At 45.0% G+C, this 15732-nt stretch overlaps 1 protein-coding gene across 1 annotated transcript; it reads left to right on the top strand.

Annotated features, from left to right (window-relative positions):
- Positions 1 to 2892: 2892 nt before the first annotated feature.
- LOC133221096 (T-box transcription factor TBX18-like) lies at positions 2893 to 15687 on the top strand (the record flags this gene model as incomplete). The annotated part of the gene is made up of 5 exons (XM_061369728.1): positions 2893 to 3369; positions 4157 to 4340; positions 5861 to 5962; positions 8908 to 9079; positions 15520 to 15687. Coding segments are annotated over exons 1-5 (906 nt in total), but the record flags the coding sequence as incomplete, so codon positions are not given.
- Between the last annotated feature and the right edge of the window lie 45 nt (positions 15688 to 15732).

Below are 15732 nucleotides of genomic sequence, written 5' to 3'. Positions count from 1 at the left end.
TCTAAATATGTGCCTTGCTCAACTGCCTAAAAACCCAGACTGCATTTTAAAGTCCGGAAATACAAGTAACTCCAGAAAGGTGTTTCGGATATATATATTATTCCATTAGCAGATCACTATATATAGAGATTCTTCTCTCTTTCATCATCCCATAAAAAATTAATCGGACAGACATATGGATCACAGGTTGTTCGATAAATTTAAATCCACGCAGTTGTTTCAAAAAGTCAAGAAATGAAAACAACATGCCACATATCAACCTACAGAAATCTGGCAAGGGGGGAATAATTCAACAACAACAACAAGCACCCACCCTCCAGCAGCAGAAATCATCCGGGCCATTTGTCCATCCGTAGGACGGACCTGCTGCGCACCCCGCGGAGCGGTGCGGAGCAAGGGGTCAGCGTCTCCTCCGCGGGAAAGAGCTGCGGTCGGCTGTAGGAGGAGGGAAAGGGATAAAAACTGGGCAGGACGGGCAGCCCTGTGCCCAGAGGCTTCTCCGGGACCCCGACGCTCCGGCCCCGTCACCACTGGAGCGGCAAGCTGTGCTGCCCCGCAGAGGGCCCGGCGGCTGCGGGGAGCAGGTCGCCCTCCCCGACTGGTCCAGGCAGCCGCCCGGGGCCGATCCCGCTCCGCCGGCAGCGCAGCCTCGGCCTAGAGCTCCCGCGCCCCCCGCGGCGTCAGTGGAGCGCCCCCTCCTCCGCCTCCCCCCGCGTTCCTCCGCGCCCCCCCGGGCCGACATGGCGGGGGTCGGTACCTGCTCCCGCGGGCACCGCCGGAGCCGTCGCACCGGTGGCGGTGGCGCGGGTGGCCCGGCGGCCGAGGGCGGCGGGAGCGCGGCCGCGGAAGTTGCCGTCGGAGATGGGAGGGCGGCGAGGCTGCCGGAGCGCCCTCGGACAGATACCATCCATTTCCTTCCTTCCTTCCTTCCTCTCTTCCTCTCCCTATCGATCTCATCCCCACCGCGGCGGCGTTTAAACTCCTGCACGATCCTCTAGCTTAGCACGTTTCGATCACTCGCGCACATCTGATTTCCTTCAGGTTCAATCACGGCTGGAACAGGCAGGGCAGACAGACTTCAGACCACGGAACAGTTAATATGTCCCAGATTTAATGTAAAGATAAACTGGCTCCACAGCAGTGTTCGTCGGTGACAGGCATCAGGCATTTTCTGCTCTCCTATCGATTCAGAACGACAGCCACTGCAGGGGAAGATTTTCGTAGTGACGAATTTTTCTCAGACAAATTGCCATCTCTTCCAATGTGGAGAGAGTTAGTGCTCCTCCGGAGGGTGCGCTTTTTTTTTTTTTTTAATTTTTTTTCTTTCTATTTTCTTTTTTTTTTTTGGGGGGGGGGGTGTTTCTCTCCTCTTCCATCAGTTATCTCTTTGTGACATACCTATATATTACGCCTGGAAACCACATCTAAGTTTTAACCCCGATAACCTTATCTGCAGCAATAATTTACCTCTAGGGTGTATTTATTAATCAGTCCCTTTCTCAGGCTCTCTGACGAAGCAGCTATTGAAAATAGGATATATTTGCATTTTAGAGATAGGTAAATTGCGCCAGTGGAAACCGTTACGTTTCCTAAATGGCAGCTATTTCCTCTTCAGATTACGATCAGAAATCTCAGCTGTGCCACTAGACAGGGACCTCCGAAGCTGTAACACAGACGGAGCACACCACCAATTTCTCTCATGTCTGTTACCCTAAACAGAGAAGAGATCCCATTTCCCGAAACCGTGAAAATTGCCTCATGACTTTTTTTGCAGAAGGAGGATTTCTATTGTTTCCTTCACCAGAGCATGTCACCCCATTTAGTTCTGCGAAAAAAAAAAAGGGGAGTGGGTTGAGGGGGAAGTATATAATGCAACAAAAGAAAAATGAAAAAAGAAGAAAACACAACAAAAATCTCAATAGCTTTTTAATTTCTCTGGGCATGCAAAGAAAAGAATATCTGGCTCCAGCTCTTTAATAGTTTTATTCACTGGAAAGATACGAAAGGATTTTCCCAGTAACTATTCTATGCACCTGAATATGGTTATTATTAAAGTTGCTGCGGGTGGATGCATCGATGTTCAGACAAGGTTCGGTTTAATTCTGTTTTTATTGCCGCTTCAGCGCCTAATTGGCTGGGTTTGGAGGGAGCTATGAGCGTGGCTGAACCCCCTCCGCAGCCGGTGCTTGAATAACGACAACACGACGAATCTCCGAGTGCAACAGCTAAACACAACTGATAATTACTGATCCCTAACAGCAAGGAAGGGCATAACGTCATTTTGTTTAAAAGTCAGAACGGTTTCCCCGACTGAAACGCAGCGCCCCAGGAGGACTTCCCGTTCCCTCTGCGTTCTGGAGGGATCTGGGGCTCCCGGCCAGCCCGGTCCCCGAGGGAGGTGGGGTGTCCCCATTAACATTTATTGCGGGGCGCATCTGCCGGGGGGCGCGGGGCCGTTTCGGACCGGGGCTGGCGCGGGACAGCGGAGCTCCCCCCTCTTCCCGATCGCCCGTGAACAGCGGAGGGGGCCTCCGGGTAGGGTGGCGGGGCCGGGGCCGGAGCGCCGGGGCCGGGGCGGCGCTGATTGGGCTGCGGGCGGCGGGGCCGCGTCAGCCCCCGCCCCGCGGCTCCGCCCGGCCCCCGCCGCCGCAGTGACACTAATGAGCGAGTTCTTCCCACCGGTCTCCTGCCTGGAAGTGCTGACAGATCAAGGCAACAAATTTCAATTACAAGCCCTAATTTGTGTCCGCAGAGCGTTTGTTACCCATGTCAGTCCTGCCTGGCCCATCAGAAGGGGCAGAACGCGGAGGAGGAGGAGGGGGAGAGAAGGAGCGCATCTGCAGAAAGGAGTAGATTTTTTTTCCTCTAAAAAAACCCAACCCAAATCGACTCTCCCACCTCTCCCCCCCCCCAAAAAAAAAAAAAAAAGCAAAACAAAACAACAACTTGGCTGATAACTCGGATTTAAAAAGAAAGGCGAGGAAAAGCCCCAGCCCCTTGCCGGCGCGGTCGGGAGGACGGGCGAGCGGCCGGGTGCGGGTGCCGGCGACCGCTGCGCGCCTGGATGCGCGGGCTGTAGGGGGGCGGGCATGGCCGACAAGCGGCGGTCCTCGCCCGGCACCACCATGAGCCTCAAGGCTCACGCCTTCTCCGTGGAGGCGCTCATCGGGGCCGAGAAGCAGCAGCAGCAGCAGCCGCCGCCACCACCACCGCCGCCGCGGCAGCCGAAGCGGAGGAAGCTGGGCGCCGAGGACGAGGCGGCGGAGGACGAAGGGGGCAGCGGCTGCTGCGCCAAGAACTCCCCGGCTGCTGCCGGCAGCAGGACCTGCGGCGACATGGATCTGGGCTGCTCCGTCCGCGCCCCCGCCGGTGAGTGCCACCCCGTTCCCCGCCGCCGCGGCCGCCTCCTGTCCGGCTGCCGGGCGGGAGGCCCGTTCCCTCGGCTCAACGCCGGCTTCCCCGCTATTCTCTTTATCCTGCACACGGCGTGGGCACCCCCCTTCCCACCACCGGCGCTGCCGGTTGAACTGCTGGCGCATCCCGGGGCCCCGGGGGGGGGAGCTGGCGGGTGCCGGCGGGTGGTCTGTGCCGCAGCGCGGTGGAGCAACAGCTGGGGCTTGGTGCCGAGGAAGGGGAGAAGCGCTTCTACAATGCATATATGTATACGTCGTACAACTATGTGTGTATATATATGTATAGTGCATGTATGTATATGTGAGTCCGTAATTTACTGCACACGGGCGGGGGTGCATCTCCAGCGGCGGGGCAGAAGGCCGCGGCCGCCGGCGGTCACACTAATCGCGCCCCAACGAAATGCGATGCCGGCCTCACACCATCGACCCGCCGCCGCCGCTTTCGGCACGGACCGGGACGGCGGTGTGCCCGGCACTGCCCGGCGGAGAGCTGGGGTCTGCTTGACGTTGTGCTCCCGCCTCGGGGAGTCCCTCTCGCCGCCCGGCTGGCCCGGCGCGGCCGCCCTGAGCTTGGGTAGCCCCCAGTCCCGCTTCGCAAGGCCGCGGCCCAGGCTCGGGGCCGGCGCAGCCCGTTGCCCGGGAGCGGTGGCGGGTCGGCGGGGTACAGCTGGTGTTGAGGAAGCCCCCCGGTGGGGAGGGCCGCGCTGCCCCTGCCTCTCTCGCTTCCTCCGCTGTCTCCGCAGGCGGCTGCGAGGAGGGCTTCCCGGGGGCCTCGCCTCCCGCCTCCCCCGGCGGCTCCCCGAAGGGCTCGAGGCCCGGATCGCCGCTGGCCGCACCGCAGGCGCCGCGGGTGGACCTGCAGGGCGCCGAGCTCTGGAAGCGCTTCCACGAGATCGGCACCGAGATGATCATCACCAAGGCGGGAAGGTAACGGGCACCCGCCGGGGCTCTCCCGGGGCGGGCGGGCACATGGAAGCGGGCAGAAACCGGGGGCACCGTCCAGATTTAGGAGGTGGTAATGTTAAACGGGCACCGGGGGCATTCGGCGTTCCTGGTTTCATGTTCGTTTAGGGCGAGCTCTGGGAGCGCGGCGTCCTCCTGAGGGGGAACTTTTCCCCTTCCCAATGGATACACATGGTAAAAACCTGGGCAGCATAAAAGTATCTGAACTTATTAGAAATTACAAAAACATATTTTATTGAATCCATATGCTACTCTCTGCATTCTCAGAGAGGCTTTATTAATGATTGAAACGCAGTCTTAAATAGCACAAAGCAACATTTGTCTTATGAGAGTCCAGTCGGGGAATTTCTGTTTTATCTTACAGGTGCACTGAAATAACAGCGAGAACTAGTCACCCGCAGCCGGCTTTGCCCCCCCCCCCTCCCCTTTGTTTAGAAATCACGGATATGGGGTTTTTCTTCCCAGTAACGACTTTTAATTTATATGTACATTCTTTTTATTTTTATTTTTTTTTTAGAGCAGCAGCAAATAATAAACTGGAATGGTTTTCAAGATTTATAAAATACAGAGAAATACCTTTCATTAGCTTGCAGTTAGCTAATAACTAGGACATTTCTTGGATTATTTTTTTTTTTTGGCTTCAGGAATTTACTTTCCTGAAAAAAGCCATGCCGAACGTCAGCTAAGAAGCCCATTTTGATGTCGAGCCCACTGCATCAGTTAATTCCTCCGTTTTCCCTGCAGAAAATATAAACCTTGAACGTTTGTTGTTGTTTTTTTCTTTCCTTTTCTTTTAAGAAATTACCCCGTAGATTCGTTTCTGCTTTCAATAAAGAAGTTTTACTATACCTTTCAAAGACAGAGTAGCTCTTGCACTTCACCTTTAGTAAGTTGCAGACAGGAAGTCCTGTCTCAATAAAGACCATATTGTTGGGTTGCAGCATGGCACGCTGCCTTTTATAACTGCATCCTTGCGAGGCTAGAATCATATCACCGTGGGTTTGGCTTTCTCGTTTGCTGCTCTAGAAATGATAACACCTCTTGCTGCTGCCCCTTGAAAATTCAGTGGTTGTTTGCATTTCTGTAACTGTTGGTTTGTCTGGGTGGAGATGGTGTTTGCACATCTCCAGAAATAGATTTTTAAGCAATATCTCAAACGGGCTTTAAATGAGCATACTGCTAAACTCAAGTCTCAAACCCAAGTGATTTACTGTCTAACAATAAAGTTGAAATGATGTGGTAATAGCTGTACTCCCAAAGCGTATCCCAAAACATACGAAGCATTGTTCGAGTAAATGCACTTTAGAAATCTGTTTTGACATATCGAATGGGCCATTTCATGGCCATGTAACTATAATCGTCCAAAAGGACTCTGTAGGCTAAAAGGAAGAACGAGAAAAATCCCACCAAGCGGTTACTTTTCCTAAACAACCAGTCCCGTGTCTGTTTCATATTAAAAATGACCTCTCTCTTTCCATGTTCAGGCGGATGTTTCCCGCAATGAGAGTGAAGATCTCAGGTTTAGACCCACATCAGCAATATTACATTGCTATGGATATTGTGCCAGTGGATAACAAAAGATACAGGTACGGTGAGTTTAAGGCAAAACCCATACGATGCAAGCCATAGGGAGCTTGGCTGTTGGAAGACAGCATTAACACTATATAAATTAGCAAAAGTCATGTTTAATTCCCCTTCAGATTCTTATTTTCATCCCAGGGCATTAAAATAAAAAATAAAATTGTACAAAGTATGCGAAACCAACTAAAATTTCTCTTACAGCTCTTTACATGCTTGACTGTTGCTGTGTGTGTACTATGGGCAGATGCTCAGGTTTTGGCTTTCAGAGAGTACAGTTATGGTGCGGTCAGGAAATGTTTTCATTTTTTATTCCTCATCATACCAGTGGGACTTATTTCTAGTTAACAAATAAATATGAAAACATACATTTATCTAATGCTAAACAGCATTAGTAACGTTAATAGGAATTATGTCTGATTTAATGACATACAAGTTTTCTTGGTCATGTTTCAAATTGGTTATGTAATTTAATTTAAAGCTGGTTATCACTCATATATTTTGGTTGCTTAGAATCACAAAGGGAGATGCTTCTAATTACTGTGTTTTAAAGAATTAATGGCATTATTATCTGGAGGATAATGTGAGGAGCAAAGGTATTTGTTCTTCAAACATTTAAGAGCAGGAATTATGTGCAGAAACTCTCACTGTTTCGAGGGCAATCATATTTCAATTCTGCTGCAGCCACTGGACCTGTAGAAGTGTTTGCAGGATTGGGCCCGCAGTAGTTATTACTATGAGTTGTGGATTTTTGGTAGGTCTTGCATTGAGGATGCGGTCCCATGCTCCATAGGAGCCAGGAGGAGCCTGGCCAAGTAGTTCAGTGGAGGCAGAATGAGGTCCTCACGAATTGCTGGTTTGTTTGTTTCAACCCTGTACTTAGTATAATGTAGGGAAAACCGCTGTGGATTTAACTGCAGAACGAGGAATATATCAGCCTAAGACTTAAAGGTTAGCTCTGCAGGAATGCTGCCTTCTTTCCTAAGCGAACACTGCTTGATGGTTTTTGTGTACCCTTACCTCATTGACCACAATTTTGTCCTTTTCTTGTGTGGTATATGAGACATTTCTTAGGACCATTTTAGATGTTCTGGCTTTCGGCAAGGTGCAGATACCAGTGCTGAGAATGTCTGGTACATACTGTTAAAGGAGGCACTCTGACTGCACTGTGGACAAAAACACTTTTTCCTTTAGAACAGTGCAGTGCAGCTATAACGAGAGCCCTTCTGTAGCTTTGTGCTGTACATGTGTGTTTCCTTAGTAATCTAAACGTAATTCCTAGAAGGTACCAGCAATTCCTTAATTCTCAGAAAAAGCAACATAGTTATTCCAAATTGAATAAAAATGTTAACATTAAAAATTAAAACCAGGTATACTGCATATGAGCTTTTTAAACCTCACTAGATTTAAAATACAGTCATGCTGAGCGGCACTGTCTGCTTAGTAGGATACGTGGTGCCCAGGTAACTGAAGTAACTGAACACTAGCTGCATGAAGGGCAGTAATTTTTCAGTGGCAAACTTAAAGTTCTCTGATCATTATTAGTTCCACAGCTTTAATCTTCCCACTAAATAGTAATGCTTTATGTGTTTTACTTGTTGCCAATTTTCACTTTTTGCTGCACAATCTGTTGTTTTTTAAAAAATTTTTTGGTTTTTTTACTGCTGAATGTAACTTCAGCTTTGTAACTTCAGCTGTTGATGTGGCTTCACAGACTGACTTGCAGATCTTTAAAGTTGAAAGGTACAACAGCAGTCACATGGAGCCTGGTCTTCAGCTGTCATAATGGGTAGCAAAACTGCGTGGAAATGAAGAAAATTACATGTAGATTTCGAGCAAAATCGGAACCTGTAAATATTTGGAAGCTTAAATTGTGGAGCTTAAGCTGTTGGGCTAAACCTCAAAATATTTTATGTGTATTCTATGACATTATTTACTTTTGTAGGGAATGCATGTATTTTGTATAGACCCAGAAATATAAAATAAATGAAAAATATTACATCAGTTGACTGTGTGACCTTGGATTGTGAATTTGTCTCCAGGAGAGAATTTCACCACCATTCCACATCTTAGTTTCACAGGTCAATATAAATTGTACAGAGTGATGCATGTATTGGATCATTTTGTTTTCATGTCCAATGATGTTGTTAGTCTTTTTCTAATAAGGAACTGAATTATATGAACATATGATCTGATAAAGTCAGTCTTGTTTTTTATTAAAAGGTATAGCTGAAGTACTGAAATTTTACTGTACTTGAAAAAAATACCTTGAAGTTTTCAATTAGTGCTTTTTAAATTGCCCTGTTAAGTATCTGCCTTCAAAATAAGTTTTCTACCGAAGCAGGCACTATTTTTATTAGAAAATGAGTTTGTCAGCATTGGCCTAGCAAATGAAATACAGGCTGTGTTTTTTCATTTTTAAGCCTTTCTGCAGTACTATTTGAGACAATTAATATGGTCTTGCAGAAACAGTAAGAGCATAGTTTGACATAGTTTCATTATTTTTTCAATCATAATATTATTTTGCTTCAATAGCTTTATTTATAGACTCTTCTATTAGACTCAACATGTTAAATCTCCCAAAAATGGAATTACTACTCTTAGTTGATAAATGAAGGACCGGATTCTTTGCTGTTTGCTGATGCCTATTCAGAGCACAGCTGTAGCAATAAGTGAACTGACACCAGCTTAGAGCTCAGTGTGGATCATAGTGTTAAGACTGTTACTGACTAAGAAAGCTAAGGTCAGATCAGAGCATGGGTTTTAGCCTTACTTTTGCAGATACCAGAACTATGTCTTGAAACTAAAAAAATCCCCAAAACTTACTGTCCTTTCATGTTTTATTAATTGCTGGGTTCTTGCTGTATGAATAGGCCCTAAGTTATTAATACGGAATAGGTCTGCTAAATTATTTTGAGATTTGGGGTTACAGGTATTTGTTTTCTTTTTATAGGTATGTTTATCATAGCTCCAAGTGGATGGTGGCTGGTAATGCTGACTCCCCGGTACCCCCTCGTGTTTATATTCACCCTGATTCACCTGCCTCTGGGGAGACCTGGATGAGACAAGTGATCAGCTTTGACAAACTGAAGCTTACCAATAACGAGCTGGATGATCAAGGGCATGTGAGTACTTTCTCTTCTGCAGTATTATATGTAGGCGTGTTGCTCAGCCCTAACTCTGAAATACAGCTACAGGGTGCCAGAAATAAGCTTGACTTTTTCAAAGCTGTTTTGGAACTTTACCATCCAGATCTAAAATCTGCTTACTTTCTTCTCTGATAATTAACTGCTTATTAGAGCCTGCTGTTTTACTCCCCCCTCAGAAACAGAACTCTTTCTGCAAAGTAAGAGTTTACAAGGGTAAATTGCCTAATAGGAAGGGGCAGAATTGCTCTCATGTTTTCCCACCGAGCGTGTTACTTGCAACTTCTGCTTCGATCAAAAAGGACGCTTAAATTCACAAGTGGCTAGAAGAAACATTAATAGTATGTAATAACTTCACGTGAATAAAAATACACTTAACTATTTTCTTAACCTAAACATTTGTGTGAAATCCCATGAGGTGTTAATAATTGCAGTCAAAAACGAACAACATGGGAGCTGGGTTCGCTCTGATAATGATTTATTACATACCTTATGAAGCAAGACCCTCTCACAGCTGAGGCTCATTACTTTGGAAAAAACTGGCGAAGATGTATGCAGTATGAGTGTTCTGTTTGCAAGTTCTAAATTGTTTAGTTATGACATTATCTAATGTGACAAAATGTGTTATGTTAATATTTCCTTTTCTGTTCAAAACTGTTGAAACATGACAGATGTTAAGCCAGTATCTTTCCAGCAATCGCCAGAATAGTTTTACTCAACACCTTAGGAAATAATTAAAAAATGAGAATTGTTTTTAGTCAGACTGAAGTCTTTAATTTTGCAAAATCCTGTAAGAAAGGGCAAACGTTTGCCTCCTTTCAGAAGGAGAAACAAATTCCAAGTGGTAGAGTTTTAAGATGTTGGAGGCAAGTTTTGAGACAGGATGTGGATTCCATTGTCCTTAGCATAGCCCCATTTAACCAGGATACTTTCCCCTTTGTGGAAGGGAGTGAAAGAAAACGTACCTGGCACAGAGTACAGAGATACAACATCCATTTTTCAGTGTAGTTGTAACTCTGTGACATTAAGCCATGTATTTTGTCCATATGTAGTCCAAGTTTGAGATATTTTTTTCCCCCCTCCTTTTCTGTTTGCAAGGGATATTAACATGAAACTCCGGTCAAATTGTGCAGGAGCTACAACTTTTAAGTTGCAGCAGCAGGAACAGAGGAGACTGGCTGTACTGAGCTAGTGAATGAGATAATGGGGATAAGGAGTCTCTCTTTTGTGTAATACTGTTCACAGTTTTATTGTGCTCTTCCTTAAAAAAAACCATGTGGGGGTATTCACATACCTTAAGTTTGCTTTTTTTTAGGCTTGTAAGAAAGACATTTTATACTATTTCTTTCCAGAATTACAGTTACGGAGTCTTACTTGGCAGCATCTGTTCAGCTTAAGGTTAGCACACGTAGTTCTCTTTAGTTTCTCCAGAATTCATTTATTTGTGACTCTTCTTGGGTGGGAGTTGCTTTCTCCGAGTCCTGAGTCTATTGTAAGGGCTTTAAAAAGTGAAGCAGATGCAAATGGGTAAAATGTCACTTTTCCAACATAGACCAGGCCAGCTGGTTTTTGTATTCATTGCAGAGGGACGATATGTGGCTACCGCGGTCCACCCATGCACTTGCAGTCCCAAACTGCTCTGTGATAAAATCTCAGCTATGTAGAGAATGGTATTACTGTGTTTTTTTCCATCCCAGATCTTAGCTTTGTTTTCATTCTGAACTGAAACCTGTGTAGTGTACACAGCACACCATTATTTATGATGTGGGGGGATATAAATTTTCTGGTCTTTAGTTAAGTGTTTCTATTTGGAAACTAGTGATGCTAAGCCCTAGTCCAGTGATTTGAGACACATTGAACTGATTCAGAGCTACAGCAGTGCCCCTCTTCCCCAGAATGGAAATTTTAAGTATTAAAATAAAAGGACAAAAGAAGGAGGACTGTAAAATAATTTCATATTTCTCAGATCTTGGAAATTGCAAACATGTCATTCAAAATTACCAGAAAAGGCAAAAGCAGAAAGCAGAAAAGTGTCTCTTCCAATGGGTACATTTTTTCTTTTAAAGCTATGGTAGTGTGGAATGCTGTATTGAAAGAGCTATGTAGCCTCTGAATGCCTCTAGCAATAATGGAAAATGAATAATCATATTTTGCGATGAATATAAAAAAATGCAATTGTTTCTCATAAGCAGGAAGGAATCATTTTTGTCGAGAGGGTATCAGGGAAGGGATGAGGGATTAGAAGAGCAAGGGGTCAAGGCTGTACCTTGAATATTAGCTTTTGCATCAAGTATTCTGACTCTCCCACCCTGTATGGGTGATGGAGTGTATTTTAGGTTATTAGGAAGTTGGTTTTGTCATCTTCTTCCGCTTAGGCAGAGCGGCTCAGAGAAACCTCAGTGGGGTCTCTGCACTTTGCCATCACTCCTCCAGTAGGGCTTTAGCTGTTGTTCTTGGGGTGTGCTTTCTGTGCTGTCTGGTTCTGGGGCTTTAATCCGTATTGAAATTGTTCCTGTATTCTTCCTGTGCTCCTCAGATGTGATAGGTTTTGCAGAATTTTTGTGTTAAAATCCTAGGGCTAGGTTTTGATCTTGCAAGCACTGAGGTAAGGAGCTCACAGAGAGCTCCACGAGAGCCCTTTTACCTATTCTATGATTCTGTTCCTGAGTACTAACTTTCAGAATTGGTGAGAGAAGTGACCCATGTTCATGGGAATGGGGACAGTATTTGTAAATAGACATTAAGGTAGTATTTCTGTGCAGTGTTTATACTGTGATAGTAGTTCATGGAAGCCAGCTCCCCTTGCGTTGCATTGCCCTGGGATTAGCTTCTGGTGAAAGGAGATCAGTCATCTCCAAGACGACTTTTTTCGCTGCTTGAATGTTTTCTGGGCTCCTTGCTGCCTGCTGCTATTTTCATCAGTATTTTGAGTGGGAGTTTGTGACGATGTAATTTTAGAGAGCTGTTCTGCAGAGAGATTTTGAAGTACATCTGCACGTAGGACACTCTCTGATACATGGGTTCCACTTGCAGGCTGAGGAGATCAAGCAAATTTTGTAAGGATATGTTTTCCTTGTGTGCGTTTGATCTCAAAAAGGAGTCTCAGGGTGAATTCACTGCTTTGGAAAGATTGTGTGCTTATGAAGGCATTAAGACATACTGTAGCATTTGTGTCTTTCATCTGAGTTGTGATGGTGAGGAAAAGTAAACCTGCATTTTGCAGTTGACACTGAGTAGTGAATCGTGTGGTCACTTTTTGTGAATGCCTCTCATTCCCCTCTCATCTGTGGCGTAAGTGCTGCATTATAAAAGCTGTCTTTCCCTCCGACTGGTTAGAGCTGGCTGATTCTTCTGTTTCAATGCAGTTTTTAATCTGAATTTCAGCAGAGAGGAAAAATCAATATTTTTGGTGCTCTTTTCCATGCTTTCCAACTGAGTATTTTTTGATGCAATAGAACATCTTTTAACTTTTAGTGAAAATGAGGCTGTTAGCCTGTTAATTGTTCCTCGGTGGTTGGGTATGGGTTGTTTTTTTTTTTTTCCCATTTGAAAGTGGGGTGAGGCTGGAAGAAGAGGCGGACTGTTACTCTGCCCAGACTTGGCTCCAAGTAGCAAGCTTTGCTTACAGTCAATGGGTAGTTATGTTTTTGTCACAATGAAAAGCTGGGAAACATCAGCATTTGCACTTGCAGTTTTTGTCTTTTATGAAGAGGGAATCTGTGCTTCTTAGCCCTACACACTCCCCTAACTGCAGAAAGCAGGAATGCATGGGCTTTGCAGGGAGAGTAAAGAAGGATTTTGGGCAAAACCAGCATTGAGGTGAAGATCAGACTGGTGGTGGGGAGGTAACTGGGTGGTCCGTGAGCTGCTGTGGGATTGGCATCTCCCCCATGAAAGAGTACTGGGCTTTTGCTTGTTCTGGCTGTGATGGTAGTGCTGCAGCAGTGCCCAAGCTCAGGGTGAGCTCTGAGGTTTCATCACAGCAGCATCTCTGAAAAGCTGTGTATTGAAAGTGATCTCACCTTTGTGTGTCTGCAGGTATTTTGGCTGCCTTTGCTCTGCCAGGCTGTTGCCTTGCTCTGCTGCCTACTTGTGCCTTCCATTGAGTAATGATGCTGTGGTCAAAGTGTAATTTTACCTTTGGCAGGAGAGGTTTATTCCCCAACAAATGTTTTGGTCTTTTCCTGTTAGGGATTTGTAGAGAGAGGCAGGCTTTTCAACTGTGAGTTGAAGCTAATTCCAGTTAGTGTTTGGTGGGACTTGTTGGGGGTTTTCTTTTGTTTGCTTCTAAGGGTAAAAGGGGAAAATCGCTGCTTCTGCAAATAAACTGTTAATCCCATTTGTGCTGTGAAATGGGCAAGCACTACAGAATGAAAAGCCATGATCTCCTTAGCTTTTTCTTCACATAGCTTTAGGTGATGCTTAGAGTAATAGAACGAAACAGTTTTGGGAGAGGGTGTTGCATCTCCCTCTTGTTTTATGTCCTATCTTCATAGTATTGCTCTTTAATTCACTAGGGCTCTATTTAGAATTCAGAGTCCCGATAGTTAACAAAGGTATTATTGTACAAGACGTGGTACAACATCAAGAAGCAAAAGCTCTTGCTATGGATCTGCTAATCATCTAGTGGTGTGTCAGTGCAGGAAATTTCAGTGTAGCACAGAGCTAAACCAGGTTGCTCTTAGGAGATGAAAAGGATCAGTTTAGCTGTAATAGCCACCCAGATAAGGACTGGGAGGCGTTCATGTCTGTGCTGCTGTGACTTCACTTGTTCTGATACATGAGCAGAGTTGTTTATAGCTGCTTGGGTTATCACTGTGTACAGTTAAGTCTGCTGTGTAGGCAAGTGGTAGTTTGCACCACAAAGCTGATGGGGTGACATAATCCGTCCGGGAGCAGAACATGGCACACTCAGTAGCAGCCAGGCAAATGGAAAGTCACAGAACAGAGGTGAGTTTGAACAGTGGAACAGAATTTTCCTTGATCACTTTTCCTCCTGTTGTACCAGTATACCCCTGGTATCACTGGGTGTTCACAGGAAAACAGTGTCAGGAATGTGCTGTCCTCTCTGTGTTTTCATTTTGTAGATCTTTGCCAGCAGAGAACTGAAAGGAGTGTTGTAAAAGGGAATACACATTTGCATGATAAAAATCTTGCTCTGTGCAAGATTTCAGAAACTGGGAAACTGGGAAAAGGCTTCGTATGAGAACATCCGTAGGGCACTCCCTGAGCAAATTAATTGGAGCCTGTGATGTCATTGTCAAAACCTTACTTACAGGCTAATAAACCCTGTGATTATACAGGAACTTGGCTTACCCATACTGGGGTCATGTCACCTGACCAGGACCAGCTGTATTAAACTAGCCAAACTCTAGTTTATTCAAATGAATGTAATGTCCTCTATGTCATTTGGATGAATGAACTTCCACAGTGTCTGGCATAGGGGCTCTGTCGAGTGCCTGAGTATATGCACATTCTGAGGCTACTCAAGGAGCAGGAAATTAAAAAGCTTCTCCTGAATGTTGATTAGTGGTTCCACAGGCCAGTAGCCATAAACTATTTATTTATCAGGTTACTAATTTCTCAGGCCTTCCAACAATAATAGTTGAGCTTCCAATTATTATTTTTCCTTGAAGTCTTCTATTTTAGTTGTGGTTAGCTGGAGTAAAACAGAAGAAATGTTCTGTTATTTTAAATCTTATCTAAAATTTCAGAGCAACACTAAGAGGTATTTTTGTGTATAATTTTATACACTGTGAGTTCATATGCTTCTCATTTATAGTTTATTCTTAACTGAGTTTATATATGCCCAAAAGAGTTTGTGTATTGATACTCATTGTCTGTATTATAAATCTAGGGTTATTAACACTTTAGAGTTTTGGATTTAAGTATTATTTCGCTCCAAGTTTCTGTGTCTTCAGAGTGTGAGAGTCTCAGCTTGTGTTCAAAACAGGAGACATTTCCAGGATATCTCTTTGGTATATCAAGAAAAAAAGAAATGCTTCAAGCACATCCTGAAGGTTCCAAAAACATAAAGCAAATGTTGCTGCTGTTAATCCTGTTAAATCAAATCCAGGCTCCAGTGGAAAACAGTGACAAAATTTTACTAATTCCAGTGGGATCAGGACTTCACTCCTGATTTTATTTTTTTTTTCCTTTTGAACCAGTCTCAATTGAGCCAGTCTCTGAATTTGGACCTCTTGAGTCGTAATTTTTAAATGCTTAGAGTTGGCAATAACATGAATGCACAGGGATTAGACTACTGTAATAAGAACCTTCAGAGGTTAAAGAAAACATCTGATTTCCAGTAAGTGGCATGGTAAACACATACCATAACCTGTTCCAAAAAGCTATTAGTCCTGAAACAGCAGGGTGTCCTTTCTAATAAATGTTATCTTTTTTCTTTAATGACCACATAGATTATCCTACACTCTATGCATAAATATCAGCCTCGTGTCCACGTCATCCGAAAAGACTGTGGAGACGATCTGTCACCCGTCAAGCCTGTCCCTTCAGGAGAAGGGGTGAAAGCCTTCTCCTTTCCAGAGACAGTTTTCACTACTGTCACAGCGTACCAAAATCAACAGGTAACTTTGACTTTCTGCTTAACACTTTACAGGCTTTTCATATGG

This window comes from Neopsephotus bourkii, unplaced genomic scaffold (assembly GCF_033783945.1).
Source record: "Neopsephotus bourkii isolate Nb327-2 ecotype Australia unplaced genomic scaffold, CSIRO-AGI_Nbou_v1 NB_1511, whole genome shotgun sequence".
Classification (NCBI taxonomy): domain Eukaryota; kingdom Metazoa; phylum Chordata; class Aves; order Psittaciformes; family Psittacidae; genus Neopsephotus; species Neopsephotus bourkii.
This window is presented reverse-complemented; position numbering and strand designations above follow the sequence as displayed.